The sequence below is a fragment of the Pinus tabuliformis genome, chromosome 7, assembly GCF_031772625.1.
Source record: "Pinus tabuliformis cultivar Carrire ecotype Pingquan chromosome 7, CPIR1, whole genome shotgun sequence".
In the NCBI taxonomy this organism is placed as follows: Eukaryota; Viridiplantae; Streptophyta; class Pinopsida; order Pinales; family Pinaceae; genus Pinus; species Pinus tabuliformis.
Window position 1 is genome coordinate 664,801,228 of NC_142293.1, and position 16,858 is coordinate 664,818,085.

The 16,858-nt window shown below is 41.7% G+C and overlaps 1 protein-coding gene across 1 annotated transcript; it reads right to left on the minus strand.

Annotated features, from left to right (window-relative positions):
- Positions 1-693: 693 nt before the first annotated feature.
- LOC149249199 (uncharacterized) lies at positions 694-3,755 on the minus strand. The gene is made up of 2 exons (XM_089452293.1): positions 2,863-3,755; positions 694-2,332 (listed from the first exon to the last, which is right to left on the minus strand). Exons 1-2 carry the CDS (start codon positions 3,753-3,755, stop codon positions 694-696), a joined length of 2,532 nt encoding a protein of 843 aa, XP_089308419.1.
- Positions 3,756-16,858: the final 13,103 nt, after the last annotated feature.

Below are 16,858 nucleotides of genomic sequence, written 5' to 3' on the forward strand. Positions count from 1 at the left end.
TTCTATTTTTTTTTTCCACTGGAAAAATCCGTAAATTTCATTAATATGAAAATTTACATATGTAGATGCATTGAAACATATGCCATAGTAATTATGTTGTATCTGATCTTTTTCAAAAATTTTCAGTTTTGTTGCTGTATAGTTTTACCACGCAGGGTATTCTATATAGTGCTGTTTACAGTGTGCCTTTTTGGCATCTATCTAGCTGATAATAAATACAAAAATTTACAAAAATTGTCAGTATATATACTGCTGTCATGGACGTGCACATTCCTTTAAACTGTTAGATGACCCGTGGTTGGATATTCCGGGTCTATGTAAGGACGGTGGTAAAATTTTTGTTCTTGCTGGTCTTTGATCTCTATGATCTCCCAGATGCCTTTGTCCATCCTTGCTGCCTCCTTGGATAATTTATCAGCGGCTTTGTTATGTTCCCTGTAGATGTGTGAAACAGTGATATTGTTAAATGCTGATTTGAGTTCGAGAACTTCATTCAATATAATGCTGAGTGTGTGTATGTGACATGTGGATGTGCCATTGATCCAATTAATGATGATCTGAGAATCCCCGAATATGTTGATGCTAGTGCAGTGGTGACTCAGTGCAAAATGCAGTAAGTGGCGCAGTGTGATGAGTTCTGCGAAGTTATTGGTTCCGGCACCCAAACCAGCCTTTATTTTGTATAGATGATGCTCAGATAAATGGATAATGATTCCGCCCCCACAGCTCTGCATGTTTGCCGCTCCGTCGAAGTAGGCCCAAGGTATACTTTGATCGATGAGAGGGGGGGGTAGGATGTCGAGATTTTGGAGGGGGCGGGTCTGGTAGCTCTCTCAGGGCAGTGATGATACCAGCCTCAATCAGTGGCCAGTGAATCGGCTTGTCCTCGAATATTAACCGATTTCTAGATTTCCATATGGACCAGTTTACGATTATGGGCAGATTGATATTCTTTGAACCTTTATTTCTCTTATCCCATTCTGTCCATGCGTTAATGAGATCTGTTCCGTTCCATTCCCCCGAGTAATTCGTGAAATTCTTAAGGTTTTTCCAAAGGTTCAGAGTCGAACGGCATCTCAGGAATATATGTTCTGTTGACTCTGAGGCTTCTTTGCAGAGAACGCACCAGGTAGGACCGTGCTGTGCCCGTTTCATGAGTTGTTCTCCAGTGGGTATTTTATTTCGCAATATACACCAGGTGAAGAGCTTTGATCGCGGTGATGCGGAATGTTTCCATATATTCTGCCACCAGCTAGCTAGGACTTCGGGCTTCTTGTGAGAGATTAGCTGGAGGTAGCCTGCCTTGGGGGTGTATAGACCGCATTCAGCCAGGTTCCATACGAGTTCGTCCTGCCCCTCTGTAATTCGAATATGTGATTCAATCAGGGCCTCTCTGTATTCTCTCCAAACTGGGTGCCATCTTCTGGGGAGGTTTAGCTGGTGCGCGGATTTCCATGCCTGGTGGAATATATCAGAGTGATCATGATCCGCGATCTGCGAGATTACTTTGATATCTTGTGCTGAGAGATATTCCACCAGTTCTCGAGGGAGTATAAGTCTCCCTCCACTACCGGTCCAAGGATCGAGCCTAATCCTTGCTCTATTCCCGGCTCTGATACGCCAAACCAGGTAGTCTCTGATTAGTGGAAGAGAGTGTAATAGGGCCTTCCAGATAGATGATATGCCTATTTTGTTCCATTCTGGGAGTCTTACCCAATCGATGATGCTGAGGGGCCAAATGTATTTGTGGTAGGTAAGTCTAGTCCATAAGCTTTGAGATGTCAGTAGAGCCCAGCCCATTTTCCCTGCCAGGGCTTTGGCAAAGATAGGGAGCTCCTTTAACCCCCAGCCACCCCATTTCTTTGGTAAAGTTATCTTATTCCAGCCGATCCAGGCAAAGATACGCTTATCTTGGTTGCCTGCCCATAAATATCTATTGCATAATTGCTGTAGTTTTGTCAGAATGTTCCGAGGGATCCAGGCCAGAGCCATCCAGAATACCGGCGTTGCTTCAAGTACTGATTTGATCAGGGTTAACCGCCCAGCCCTGGATAGATATCTATGGCTCCAGCAGGATAGTCTTTTTTCCACTTTTGCAACCAGCCAAACCCAGTCTGCGATCTTTTGGCAAGTCGGTTTTAACCAATATCCTAGATATTTTAGCCCCCTGTCCAATGGCTGTGGAGTGTATGGGAATGCCTGCCTTGCCATATGGATTTCATTTGCTGAAGTTCCTACCAGAGTGATAGTAGATTTCAACCGATTAACTTCCATTCCCGTAGCATGTGAAAAGAGACCTAGAATGCGAGTGAAGGTAGTTGTGTCCTGTATGCTGCCATCCAATAGGATTAGGACATCATCTACAAACAGTAGGTGAGTGAGGTAGCATTCATCAGTGATTTTGAGGCCTCTGATAGTCCCTTCCCTTTTTGCTGAGATGATAAGCCGGCTCAGGGCTTCCATGACCAATAGGAAGAGGAGAGGTGAAAGAGGACACCCCTGTCGCAACCCTCTTTCAGAATGAAAGAAGTGAGAGGCAGATCCATTGATCAAGATACTGAAGGTGGGAGATGTGATATAGGCCATGATCCAATTAATGAGGGCGTGGGGGAAACCGATATGTATAAGGATCATTTTGATAAAAAGCCAATTGACTCGGTCAAATGCCTTGGAAAGGTCTATCTTCAGCAGAATACACTTGAGATGCTTAGTCCAAATGGAATGAATCGCTTCTTGGGCGAAGCCAATGGCTTCATGGATCTGCCTATCTTCCAGGAAAGCAAATTGTTGAGGGGCAATATGTCTAGACAGGATGGGCTTGATCCTATTGGCAATGATCTTAGAGATAATTTTATAGAGAACATTGCATAGGGATATGGGGCGGAAGTCGTCAAAGGAGGATGGGGAGTCTGCTTTGGGCATGAGGGCGATGAAGGTGGATTTAATGGCATATAGAGGCTGCCCGAAGTTTTGCTTTCCTCTACCACCTTGAGGATATCTCCTCCCATGAGATCAAAGAAAGCGATGTAGAACTCTATTGTCCAGCCATCCGGTCCATGACTCTTTTCCCTTTGAAACCATTTGAGTGTACTTTCCAGTTCTTCCATAGTGACGGGTGCTGATAGTCCTTCAGAATCCTCTTCATCTACAAATCTAGGAAAGTGAGAGGCCACATTGATGATTTCTGCCAGATTTGTGCCTGCAGGGCTCTTGTATAATCCTCTGAAGTGTGCAGTTCCGAGTTGTGAAAGTTTGTTAAAGGAATCTGCCAGTCCACCTTCGGGAAGGGGGAGGTTCCAAATGGTGTTCACCACTTTCCTTCCTTTGGCAAAATTGTGGAAGAATCTTGTGTTTTCATCCCCGACTTTAAGCCAAGTTGCCCTACTGCGCAGTCTGAGAGACTCCTCCCTACTCTTGAGTATATTATTCTTCTGGTTTTCCAGTTCCACCAGACGAGCCTTGTCTTCTTGCGAAATGAAACCCAGATTTCTCTCGTCCAGAAGAGCTTTCAATTCTTCTTCCACTGTAGTGAGCTGTACCTCTTCTCTTATCTTCTTATCTTTGGCCCAGATGATCACAATATGTTTAAGCTTAGTAAGATTTTTAACGAATCCCCTAGCCATCGAAGATTCTCTGTCTATGGGGTGTGCCCTCCAGAAATCTGTGACCAATTTTGAGAAGCTTTGGTCCTGTAGCCACGTGTGATTAAACTTATATGGAGCTTTTGGCTTCTGATGAGGACCCAGAATGTCCATTATAATAGGGGAGTGGTCCGATATACCCCCATTACCCACCCACTATTTATAGAAATGTAACTGATGTATCAGGGGGCCTTTCATCAGGAAGCGGTCCAGCCTGCGAGCCAGAGCAGCGGTGCCAACCCTCCTATTTCTCCACGTGGGAAGGGGCTTCTGCATAGGGATGTCAATGAAATTGTGCTGCTCCAATAAGCGCCTCATGAAGTCTGTGATGGAATCTACTTAGGCCAATGAACCCCATGACTCCCTGAACCCTAGGGAAAAGTTCAGGTCTCCTCCCAAGATGATACAGTCAAGAGTCAATAGGTTACAGTTAAGTAGATGACTCCAAAAAATTTCCCGTTGTTGACAGGGTCCATATATATTGACGATGCGAAGGGTGAGGCCAAGGTCTATAGAGAATATGTCCACACCCATGAAGCCGTGGCCTCCCCATGAGGAATCCAATCTGATAGATTTGGGGTTATACCCAATCGCCAGCCCCCCCGATCTGCCAATAGCATCAGTAGCTAGGAAATTCCATCCTGCCGACAGAGAGGTGAGGGAGAGAATAGTGGAATCTGCAGGGCCGAGAGTTTCTTGTAGAAGAATGATATCAGGTGATTCGACCTCAAAAAGTCGTTTGAGGGCTAGTTTCTTTGGGGAACTAGCCAGGCCCCGACAGTTAAAGGAGAGGCACTTCATGGGGGGCCATTCTTTGGGGGTTTTGAAGCTCTAAGGACCCCGTCGATGGTGGCTTGGCGCCCAGCAGCCACTTCTGCACCTGCATGCCTGATGGCTTTATTAAGATTTGATTTACGGCCCCGGGTAGATAGGAAACCTGGAGCAAGGGGGACCAAACCCAACCCGAATTGTGTATCAGAGGCCTCTAAATGTGTAGACCGAGGGCGAAGGGAGTATGGATGGGAGGGAGTCGATCTGGAGGATGAAAGTGAGGAGGGCGATGATGTGAGGGACAATGAGGGCGGAGTAGTAGATGGGTTCAGAGGGGGCAGAGGGATGGAGCACTGAGCCATGGAGCATGCAGATGAATTTACATATGCATATGAGAGATCAAAGGAGTTAGAGGGAGGGAAGAGTGAGGTACCCAAAGCTTGTGCTGCCGCTGCTGCTGCCCGAGCCCTAGTCAGTGGAGGCGAGGGCGGGGCCGTCTTGATCATGTCTGCTTTCTCCGGGGCGCCTTGCGATACCGCGCTGCTTTGTGGAGGACGGGGAATGGATGGGGAGACCCCTCTGGATGCCGCGGGCGAGATTATTGGAGATCCTTCCTGAATTTTGTTCAATGGGCATTCCTTGAAGAGGTGACCTACTTGGTGACATCGGTTGCAGCGGAATGGAACGCCTTCATAATCCAGGATCCGTGTTCTGCTGAATTTTCCCCATTTTAATGTGATTTTTTATTCTAAGCCCTCCCGAGTATCCAGATGCACCAGAATTCTAGCTAGGGTTCTTTTCTTAGTATCCTTATACATACGATCATGGTCCAGATACGTTCCCAGCGTGTTCCCAATTCTGATAAATGCATCCTCAGTCCAATATTGTAAAGGCAGCCCCGGCAGTCGCACCCATAGTGGGCCTGCGCTAATCTGTTCGCGCTCAGGATCGAATAGGGGACTCCATCATTTCAATAGCACTGGTGCCATTTCTATGTGCCAGTACTGTTCCAGAACTGTGTCCGTGAAGGCCTCGTTCGTGAAGTGGAGTGAGAACCATCCTCGTGGAAGTTCTTGTACCTCTGGTAATTCTGAGAAAAGAGCACCCCAAATTTCCTTAACCCATAGCGTCAATCTTTCCGCCGAGAAAGTACGTCCCCGCACATGTCCAACCAGGACTGTCCGAGCCAGTGCCATAGTATCCTCAAAATTGGTGGGGTCGCCGAAGGCTATGGTGATGTCTTTTGCCGTCGCTCTGATGCACTTTGATTTCCGTTTCTTCGTGCGAGGCGCCGTCGGGTGATCTACAAGGGGATTTGAAACCCTAACCCCGGAGGAGGGTTTTGAAGGCTGTACATTGAGGGCCGGAGTGCTGAAACAACCGGAGGACCTAATCCCAGCTTCTTGTTGGGGGTTTTCTGCTGTCTCCCGAGTCTCTGCTGGTGCTAATGATGGATCGAATCACGGCGATGGGAGCGGGTCAAATGCCAAGGAGTCTGGTGTTAGAGAGGAAAGTAGAAGGGCAGTCCCAGGCGAGAGAGGCGGAGCTTCCAGGCCATGCGATGTGGAGTGTGGGTCAGGCAGGGAGACCACAGGTAAGGTGTCCTGTGTGGAGGCCGCTTCAACAGCTGGTGTATAGGAACCTGGGGACGCCTCATTAGGGTTCCCGAATATTATATGCCCCTCTAGTGGATCCTCGGAGTAATCCACGAGGTCCGTGATACCGATGTCTTCCATCCCGGTCAAACCGCCGCTAACCGTCTTCGGGAGCTGTACAAAACCAAACCCTAGTCCGCTTCTGTGTTGGCCGATCAGATGAGGCAACCTATGATCCTGCAGTTCCTGCAGCTAGGTTATCCTAGCCCTTCGCGGACGCGGCGTGCGATCCCCATCAGAGCCCCCTTCTCCTATCGAAATCCTATTCAATGCTTTCTATATTCACAGTAGTTTTATACTTTCATGTTTGAATTTTATGTGTTTGGTCGAGAAATAATTCACGAAAGTTATCTTTCTTATCTTGACGACTTTCCGATTCACCAATAACCAATTTTCCAGAACCAAGATTCTTCCTCTTTCCTAGAATTGTGAATGACACTGCACCAAAAATAGGTATAGAAGGTAAGATTTTTGTGAAATACTTAGGGATTTTTGTTTCTGTCTTTCTTCAACTACTCTTTGGGTGTCCATTATCGATAAAGGATATTTTATTTTATGTAAATTGAATAAAATATGTGCCGTGTAAAGATATTTTGAACTATGTCCAGTATTTACTTACACATTATGACATGCAAAAATTGCATTGATTCTTTGTTTGGATGCAATTTAGGTTAATAGAATAAAGTGGATGAAAATAAAAGATGAAAAAGAAAAAACAATAGTAAATTGATACAATGCAATGACTACAACATGTGTTAACACTCTTGCTAAAGTTACTGTCTTCATAGACTGCGAAATAAGCAAATACAAATACCTAAACAATTTTGTAGAGAAAGGAATATGTTGTAGAGAAAATTGCAAAATAACTTGAGAAATTGAAAAAATAAATTGTTGAATAATGCTGAATCCATAGAGATGTGAGACTAGAAAAGCATCCGCTAGTGCAAATGTCCATGTTTCTCTTCTTTTCCGTTGGTAGATTGAAATACCGATTGTTTGAATATATAAGTGAAAATAACTTGCTTCATTTATTTTCTACTTATATTCATTTCCAATGTCACATAGTTTCACAATTTGTAGTTTTAGCCCCAATTACCAGTTGTTTCTATTCTTTGCAGGGAAACTACCACATATGATCATGTTAATAAATCGCAATTGAAAATAACAAAGGCAACATTTACGGGAAGCAATGGAAATAAATACTGATAATGCAAAACTATTTGTCCACTTCATAATTTTGTATTGATTTAATATCATTGAAACATGTGGCATACAAATAGAAATTTATGATACAATATAAAGTAATTGTTTATTGACACTATGTTCCGAAAGGTTTTCCAATTCATTTTCTGGGTTAAAGCTGAAAATATGTCAACGATTTCTTGGATTCATGATTTAGAGTTGAAATTTCTGCACAGCCTGACACTCATACACGTTTTCAAAATGACTAAATGCATATATGCGGTAATAAAAAAGCTTATGAAAATTATGACAATTAGCTTTGAAACTGTCAACAATAACTGTAAACAATCATAAGTAAATATTATGCACAAACATATTTATTTATTTCTATCACGAATTGATTTAGTTACTGAATTGGTCCCCACCACTAAATCACTAACGATTTGATTTATTTTGATAGTGTAATATGAAAAACGATAAGGAAACTTGATTTACGAACACTCTGATACACAATTTTCAAGATCACGATACAAAGCTAATTTCCATAACGCATTACAGTTGGTTGTGTATACATTTTCTCATAATTTCTGAAAAATATTTCCATTTACTAAAGCCATTTATCATGATTGATAGTGAAATTCTCAAAGTCCTCACCACAATTTTTTCTTAAATGTTGTCCAATTCAAATATGATTTATAGATTTATCGAAATGTTTAACACTTTCAATCATGAAAATTTCAAACCAAACTTAGTGGTAGCGAGTAAAATAAATCTCAAAATTCAAAAAAGATTTACTTTCTTATTTTCACAATTCTTATTGTCATAATGTTCTCAATATATGTGTACTAAATAGCATGGATGTACGAAATAAAACAAATGAGTTCATTGTGATCATACATAGTTAATTATTATCATTATTATTAATTGTTTTATTGACATCAAAGCATGTCGCTAAAGAAAAGTGCGTGTATATATCTATATATATATATATATATATATATATATATATATATATATATATATATATATATATATATTTCAAATTTTTTATTTGTTATCAGATATGCACTACCATTTTTGAATAACTATTCTCGTATTCAATAAAGATATTCGGTGGAAACAATGAAAGAAACCCGCATATGCATTTTTCCTCCACACAAGCTTCTTTTGAACATAACCTAGGTCATGGTAATCTCAAGAGAATAAAGACACCTTCATATAAATTCCACCAAATACAATAATCATTAGATTCAATGTTATTACTAAATAATTGTTATTACAATAAATATGTGCAGAATGATGGTGTGTGAAAGAAGGAACATAAACCTATGTACCAACGCACGTCCACATTTTGAGGTCATTACACACAATAGAATCTAAGCACAAGAGATTATGGAGTATTTGCATGTTATTATTAATTAACTTTAAGTTTATGCTCTTATCCTCTAGTTTAGTGAAAATATTTTTTTATGCACTAAGTAATTTGCAGTTTGTATTTTTTTGTTTGAATACCTACAAAACTTCTCTTTGGATACAAAGAGAAAGTGAGGAAAGATGAAAGCTATATACAATATCAAATTTCATTTTTCAATTTTAGTGTTGCGTATTGTAGTGGTTTTTAGTGAAATTAATATTCATGTTTATGACATATTGTATCTCGTGATCATGACAATAATAACAAGTAATGTAAAAAATGTTAAAAGGATTTGGAATTTGCACTTAGAATAGAAAAATTAATTAATGCCAAGTACTACTATTAATCTTCATTTAGTAAATTCACACACAATGATGTTATCACAACTACTTGAAAAGATATTGATAAGGCCATATACATTGACATTATAAAATACCCCTTTCGATATCTATTTCATGAATTAATGCATATATTTCTTTTAAAAGACCGATATTTAGAATTCGATTGATTCATCCTAGATTAGAGAAAAATATATAAGATTTGGATGGATGTTATAGACATTTTTGTGCCTTACAGCTTTAAGCATGAAATGTCCATAATCCAAGGGATCCAAAGTCCCTAAAAGTGTTGTTCCTGCCCCTAAAGGAACAAGGTCAACCAATGACAGCTTCTCCCAGAAGTTCTCCACCAAAAACCACTCAGAATCAGTCAATTCAGGATCAATTCAGATGCTCTACTAGCTGCCTGCGTTGCAATGCACCCCAGTACACTAGCTAGGTGCGTTTCAACGCACCTAAATGCACTACCAGGGTGCGCTGAGCGAGAAATGCCAAATGGCAGTGTCATTCCGCGAGGTGTACAGACACTGGAAGCTTCCAGAATCTTCTCCAATGACACTTGCCTCAATGAATTCGACCAGTGATGAGTAAGAGGCTCTCAACCTCCAAGTGGAAGCAAGAACTGATAGAGAGAAGCCACAAGTCAAAACATAAGCTGACTCATCCTCTTTGCTCACATCTATATATGGATCCCTCATCCCAGAGATCCAGAGGCTGGAATTTTGTACTTTGCAGAGAATTGCTGTTGGTTTGAGATTGAGATTAGTACATTGGGTGATTTATGCTTTGTTGGAGGAGAGGAAGGGATTCCTTTGCTGGGAGGTAGATGCTGGATCGAGACTCACTTGGTTGTATCTCCTCTTGGACTTTCTTATCATATCAATAAACTATTTGAGTTTCTCCTACATGCTGTGTATCAATGATGTTTTGTTATATTTGCATGTTTAGCTTAATCTGATCCTGAGCTTTTTATGAATGTATATCTATATCTTCGTGTAGTTTCTCTCTCTTGTGATCTTGCAGGAATTCGGTGAAGCTGGGACGGTAAGGGAGTAGGGAGCTGGGAGCCATTGAAGAGAGGAGCAATTGGATCAACAAACTAGCGAAAGACACAGGTTAGTTACATCCTTTCTCCTCATTTACATTTCATAAAGAAGAATACTCAAGTAGTTTTCCTTGTTTGTTGCTAAGGCACTATCACACCTTAGAGTGGGATAGGGGCGTTCCGAATGGATACTTTTCCCAACAACAAATTGGTGACTCCACTAGGGATCGTATCTAGTTAGTTTATTTGTGTTTCTATTGTTGTTCTTCTCATAAACTTAGGAGTGGTGAATCGAACTGCATTTGCCATTTACAAATGCAAAGTAGAGATCTGCTACTCTAGTCCACTCACTGGGCCTATTTATGATCTGAACAACTGATCCACAAATGCTCTAATAGCCCTTTGTGATAGCTCTTAGTCCTCCTTTAAATCATCCTGTTAATTGTACCTTATTGATAACTTTTATCCGGCCAAAAACCATAGATTAAACTGCAAACCGTGACCCAAAACCCGAAGACAATTCTCGTTTCTGCTTCAGCGCAGGCTCTGTGAAGAGGTTTTGCATTTTAACGCAGGTCTCGAGAGGGCTACCTGCGCTGCAATTCAGTTTCTCTATGCAAGGGGTGCGCTGATCAACCTTTGCCTTGTGCAGCTGTGGTTCTCTGCTTCTTTTTGCTCAGTTTTATCTCTGTTTTTTGCAGCCTGTTATCAATGTGTGTACCTATCTGAAAACCCCTTTTCTTTGCCTTAATTCTGCCTCAGTTGTATAAAAGAAACTGTAGTTGTTTTTGTGTATTTGTTACATCATTTGCAGTTTCCCATTACAAAAGTAAACTAGTCATACTGTCACCCTTAGATCTAGACCTGTCGTAAGTGTCGTTTTGATCTTAGGAGTGAGTTTGTTTGCTGTTCACAGTTGATTACGCTTTTACTTTTGTCTTTTGGATTGAATGTATGAATTTATAGTGTCGAAACAAGTGTTTAATTCAAAATCATAAAGTGTCGTAATCGTCTTTTTGATTTCATAAAGAAACTTGTTTGTGTTTTCACTTGAAATCGAATTCAAATTTGTACAACAGCTTTCTTTTTAGGCATCAATATTAAGAAAGTGAAAACAAATACATGAATTTGTGCATTTGCATATTGATAGTTTGTATGGTTTGATTTAGGAAAAGTGCATTTACAGTGTGCTCTATGCTCTTTGAGAAAAGATTGTGTCTTTCTTTTCCCCTTGTAGCTAGGATTTTCATTGTTGAAAAGAGATAAATGCTTGCTTATCATCTTTAGACTGCATTTAGGAATTGTATCTACATCTCGTGGTGATCCAAAAAGGCAAACTTCTAAGAAAGATCAACCTAAAATAAATTGAATGAAGTTAACAACGCTTTGTAACTTAACGCACAACATAGAGGTCTAGGCTAGAGACGTGTTCCGGCGTCATAAAACCTGGTAACTGTTGCCTCACTGATGGTTGGGTGATTCCTCCTGAGAGACAACAAGTGCCAGTATGGATTGTGCTCCCACGTACCATCGAGTATATATTGGGAGACCCCTATAGGCATAAAACCTTTATCCATAGGAAGCCGTGTTGGCCGCCCTACTGATCGCAATGCACTGAACACAACATTCGGGAAGATTGACCGCCCGTACCTTAAAAAGTATTCTACGGTTTTACGAAAAGTTTGGCACACCCTCTACCTAGAACTCCAGAGAAGTCCCTTTCGTTCCTTTTCAGACTCCTTAACGGAAAAGGTCCATCTGAGCACTTGTCACTTCAGGCTCATTAAAAATCGAAGGAGACTAGAGTCATCTTTTGCTTTTTCTCGACTCTTTAAAATTGAAAAAGCAAGTTGTGTCTAAAGCGTCTAAAATTCATTTAATTCGGAAACATATTTCCCCTTTTGTATTTTAGTTGATCGAGTAATCTGCAATCGTGGAAGAAAGTCAATTGAAACCCCGTCGTTCGCGGAGGCTTACGAGTCAACCATCTTTGTCTCCAGAATCGAAAACAGTACGGACAAAGCGAACTCGTTTAATCGGTTCGAAATCTCCTATTAAAGTTAGAATAAGTGTTCCAACAACATCCGAGATTCTGGTTACTCCAAACATTTCTTGAAACCCTGCCTCTACAGAAGAAGTTCAACAGCCACAGAGGGACAATGATACTGATCCTAGTCTGAGAGCAAACACTTGTGTTACTGAACCAGTTCCATCTGCAACCGGTTCGGAGAGTCTTGCTCCTCAAACATCTGTCGCTGTCGATTCAACCCCTTCTTCGGCACCAGAAATATTTTACGGACCTGACGGTCTTCCCCTTCCACCTGGTTTGATTGCGATAGAGGAAATTGTAAAAGATCCGCAAGCAAGTACTCCAACACATTTTGGAGTCGGGGTCACTCTATTTCCTTCGACATCAGAAGTTAGTCTACCACCAGTGGAAGTTCCTGTAGAATCGCTAGGTAATCTTTTGGATAGACTCAAAATGTCTGAACAACTATCAACATCTAGGACTGTGTCGACTGACACAGCGACAATGGAACTCCCTGCCGTCACTCCGACAATGTTTGCCGGCGTACCATTTGTCCCGACTAGCTCACAACCGCTAGAAGGAGTCCATCCAGGGGCTATTTCGACAATATGGTTCGTTCCTGTTTGTTCCTCCGGAATAATATCCGGCAACTCTTATGTTGAAACTCGCCAAATTGATCCATTTGGAGGTCAATTTGGGCAATCCAGTCCCCAAGGGCAGACAATCCCCTTGAGTTCCGGATTACCATCGTATGGGGGGCAATATGCCCTTTCATTACCCCTTCGGGAGGATATCCATACGGGAGTTCACAACAGTATTCAGGTTATACTGGAATTACATCAAGTGGTTGGGTACCTATACTACCCTAACAACCAAGAGTTGTGTATTCTATGCAACAATGTGTACCTATGTCGAACATCCCGACTACACCAGCTATTGTGACAGTGTCACAAGTTCAAACGCTGCCTGTTGTATGTCAACCTCAGATTTCTCAGGTTGTAATGCAACAGCCCCTTGACCCTGTGACTCAACCACAATCGCCGACTGGTGGGGCGACACAGGTCCAAACGGGTACAATTACCCCGCACCTTGGTCCAACGGTTAGTATAGCGCAATAGAACATGGCTTCACAACCATGGCTGGTGCAATACCAACAACCACAATTCCAACAAGTATACCAAGGTACTGAGCAGTAGATCTTTGCGAACAGTGGACAGCCGTACATTCAAAACGGTCAAAATCAACCACTTTACAATTGTCATGTCCACCAACCGTATCAGTCATACCAGCATCAACTACATTATGCTGGTATGCAAAGGCCAATTGCTCAGGCAATTCCATCATATCCTGGGTATGCTTCACCTAACCTGAATCAACAGTTACCATTCGTGGCAACTTTAGAGTTACCTGATTTACACCGGTTAACAAATGATCCAATTGCTTACGCCCCTTGGTGGCCAGCGATCCCTCATAAACTTCCATCAGATATTCCTAAATTTAATGGAAATCCAGGTGAAGATCCATCGAATCACGTGATGACATTTCATCTATGGTGTTCATCAAACACCCTAAATGATGATTCGATAAGGCTTCGCCTTTTTCAGAGGACGTTAACGGGTCCAGCGACAAAATGGTATATTGAATTGCCTAGAGCTTCGTTCGACAACTTCAGTACCTTAGCCACGACTTTCTTAATCCATTTTCAATTACCGATAAGGTATGAAACGGGAACGGAAATCCTAACCAACTTCAAACAGACAACGGACACTCACATATCTGATCATATACATGAGTGGTGACGTCGTCGTAGGATGGTAAAAACATACGTTCCCGATCAGCTATTAGCTGAATGGTTTATCAAGTCTTTACTTCCTACCATAACGAAAGATGTGGCAAAGGGGGGAGTCGTAACGGAAGAGCAAGTCATCGCTCGTGCGCAATATCTAGACTTGGTCTATACTCAGTCTGGCACACTCTACGACAAAATACCTGACGCCCCTAGACCGGAATTCTCAATTCCTCCTCCTCCTAAATCAAACAATGACTCTCATGCCGGCGATGGTGTGATTGGCATGAAAAACGCGAAATCGACAAAGGCCACCTCCAAGAAAGCCCGTAAGATTTCAGATCAAAATGCAAAAGACGAAATTCTTGCTTCGGAAGTAAATGCCGTATCAGCAGATAAGGGCAAAGAAACCAAACAACCAGGAAGCAAGAAGAAACAAAGCAAAGGGAAGAAGAAGAAACAAGATGAATCATCTCCTGGAAAAACTTCTTCAAACCCCCCTGGAGATAGGAAACCAAAATATCCATGTCAGATATGTGATGAGGATCATTGGACGAAAGAATGTCCATACAAATCTGAGCTTAAGAGATTCTTTAAGAGTTCGAAAACCTCAGCTGTGTTAACTGATCCGTTTCCAAATCCAGGAACAAATCTGGTTGAAAGTGGAAATGCTTCCCCATCGCAAGTGCTAATGTTGTCGATTTCGAAGCAGCAAAATGATGATTTGATTTCGACAAGGAATAAAGATTACGGAAATCTGCAGCTGTCGAACGACAAGGATAAAAATCAACCAAGTAGTTCGACAACAACTTCGACAGAAGTTGTACCACCCATCATTCCTGAATTAACAATAAAACCGCTAAAGGGAGTAGTACACAAGTCGACGTTTAATCCCCGCGCTAGAGCGGTGCAGCATTATAACATAGTGGAAGATTTGGCCCAATCGCCATCCACTATGTCGACTCTTGAGGTGCTACAAAATTGCCCATCCCAAAGGCAGGCTTTGTTATCAGCCATTGGTGGGGTTGATCCTAAGGATTCCAATCTTGTATCCTTTGACCATAAAGGATACGATCCTCAGTTACCAGCCCAACTAGCTTTCCTTATTCAAGTGAAAGCCCTCAACAAAACTGTTCATCGAACAATTATTGATGAGGGGTCATCTACATGTATTATGTCGATGAGTTGCTGGAAAACTTTAGGATCTCCAACTTTGTCGCGATCTTCGACGACATTAAAAGCATTCGACGGAAGGACATATACCCCATATGGTATCCTAAATAACTTGAAGGTTGAACTAGGGGGAAAAACAATAGAAATAGATGTTGAAGTCATCGATGGAAATCTTGATTACAACATCCTACTAGGAAGACCGTGGATATATGCCATGGCAGCTATTGTGTCGACCTATTTTAGAAAGATTGCATTTCCCTTTCAAGGGGGAATTACAATCGTCGACCAACAAAACTTCCTTCCCAATGGTTCACAAGTTACAGGAAGCATTCCCATGATCCATGGAAGCCCCCATTCGCTTCAGAATATCGGAGTAGGCCTACTGAAAGATCCTATACTAATGGGAAATTTCGCTCTTCCACCTCCAATCAATCTGGCGGAAGTAGCGTCGATAGGAACCTGCAATATGATATCTTCCACAAAGATTTCAGAAAACGATATCAACATGGATCATGCAGCCCAATAGAAGTATTATAGCAATCAATGTTTCTAGCATGGGAGGCAAACCCGAATCAACGCTCATCAAGCGTTTGGGTAGATAGGTCTAGAGAATATGATACCCCTTCAGATCCTTGGTCGCGAGTGCATGGAACCGACGAAGGAATTGTACAATCAATGTTGATTGAAGGGGCACCATGGAATGATTGCCACCATCGTTCCCTTCTTCCGGATTATGAAGAAGATACTCAAGATGACCTTTATCATCCTTCAGTTTTTGAATTCCTTTCAAATACTGTAAATACGGTGGATTCCTAGTGAAACTTATCCAATATTGAAGAGACTATAGCCATAAATATCTCGACTAAAACGGATGTTGTAGAGAATATTTATGTTGGCAAATGTTGTTCTCCTTCAGAACTGGAAATATACAACGCTCTTTTTCGCGAATTTAGAGATGTCTTTGCTTGGTCATATGATGAAATGCCAGGCATTGAATCAAGTATCGTTGAACATGAAATTAAGATGTATCCAGATGTCAAACCGATACGACAACGGCTCAGGCAGGTGCACCCCAAGAAAGTCGCTGCCATTAAGGCAGAAGTTGAAAAACTTCTCCATGCTGGTTTCATCTACCCAGTTCCTCTAACCGATTGGGTATCAAATATTGTCCCTGTTATGAAGAAACAAGGGACAATTAGAGTGTGTGTCGATTATAGGGATGTAAATCAAGCTTGTCCAAAAGACAACTACCCTACGCCCTTCATCGACCAGATAATTGATGAATGCGCCGGATGCGAAATCTTTTCATTCATGGATGGATTTTCCGGGTATAATCAAATAAATATCCGCCCACAGGACCAGTCAAAGACTGCATTCATTTGTCTGTGGGGCACATTCGCATATCGAAAATTACCCTTTGGTTTAAATAACGCAGGGGTGACCTTTAAGAGGGCAATGAATTATGCCTTCCATGACATCAAGAACATCGTTCAACCATACCTTGACGACCTTCCGGCTCATTCGCGAAAGAGGACTGATCATCCACAACATTTAAGAGCGATATTTCTACGTTGCCGACACTACAAGATACGACTCAATCCACACAAATGTGTATTTTGCGTCAGTTCTGGTCGTTTACTTGGCTTTGTAGTCTCCAAGGATGGGATTCGTCTCGACTCGTGCAAGGTACAGGCAATCATAAATTTGCCTCCACCTTCAAATTTGCTTCAGATTCAGAAACTCCAAGGGAAAGCAAACTTTCTGAGGAAGTTCATTCCAAATTACGCCGAACTTGCTAAAGGTTATACACGTATTTTGAAAAAG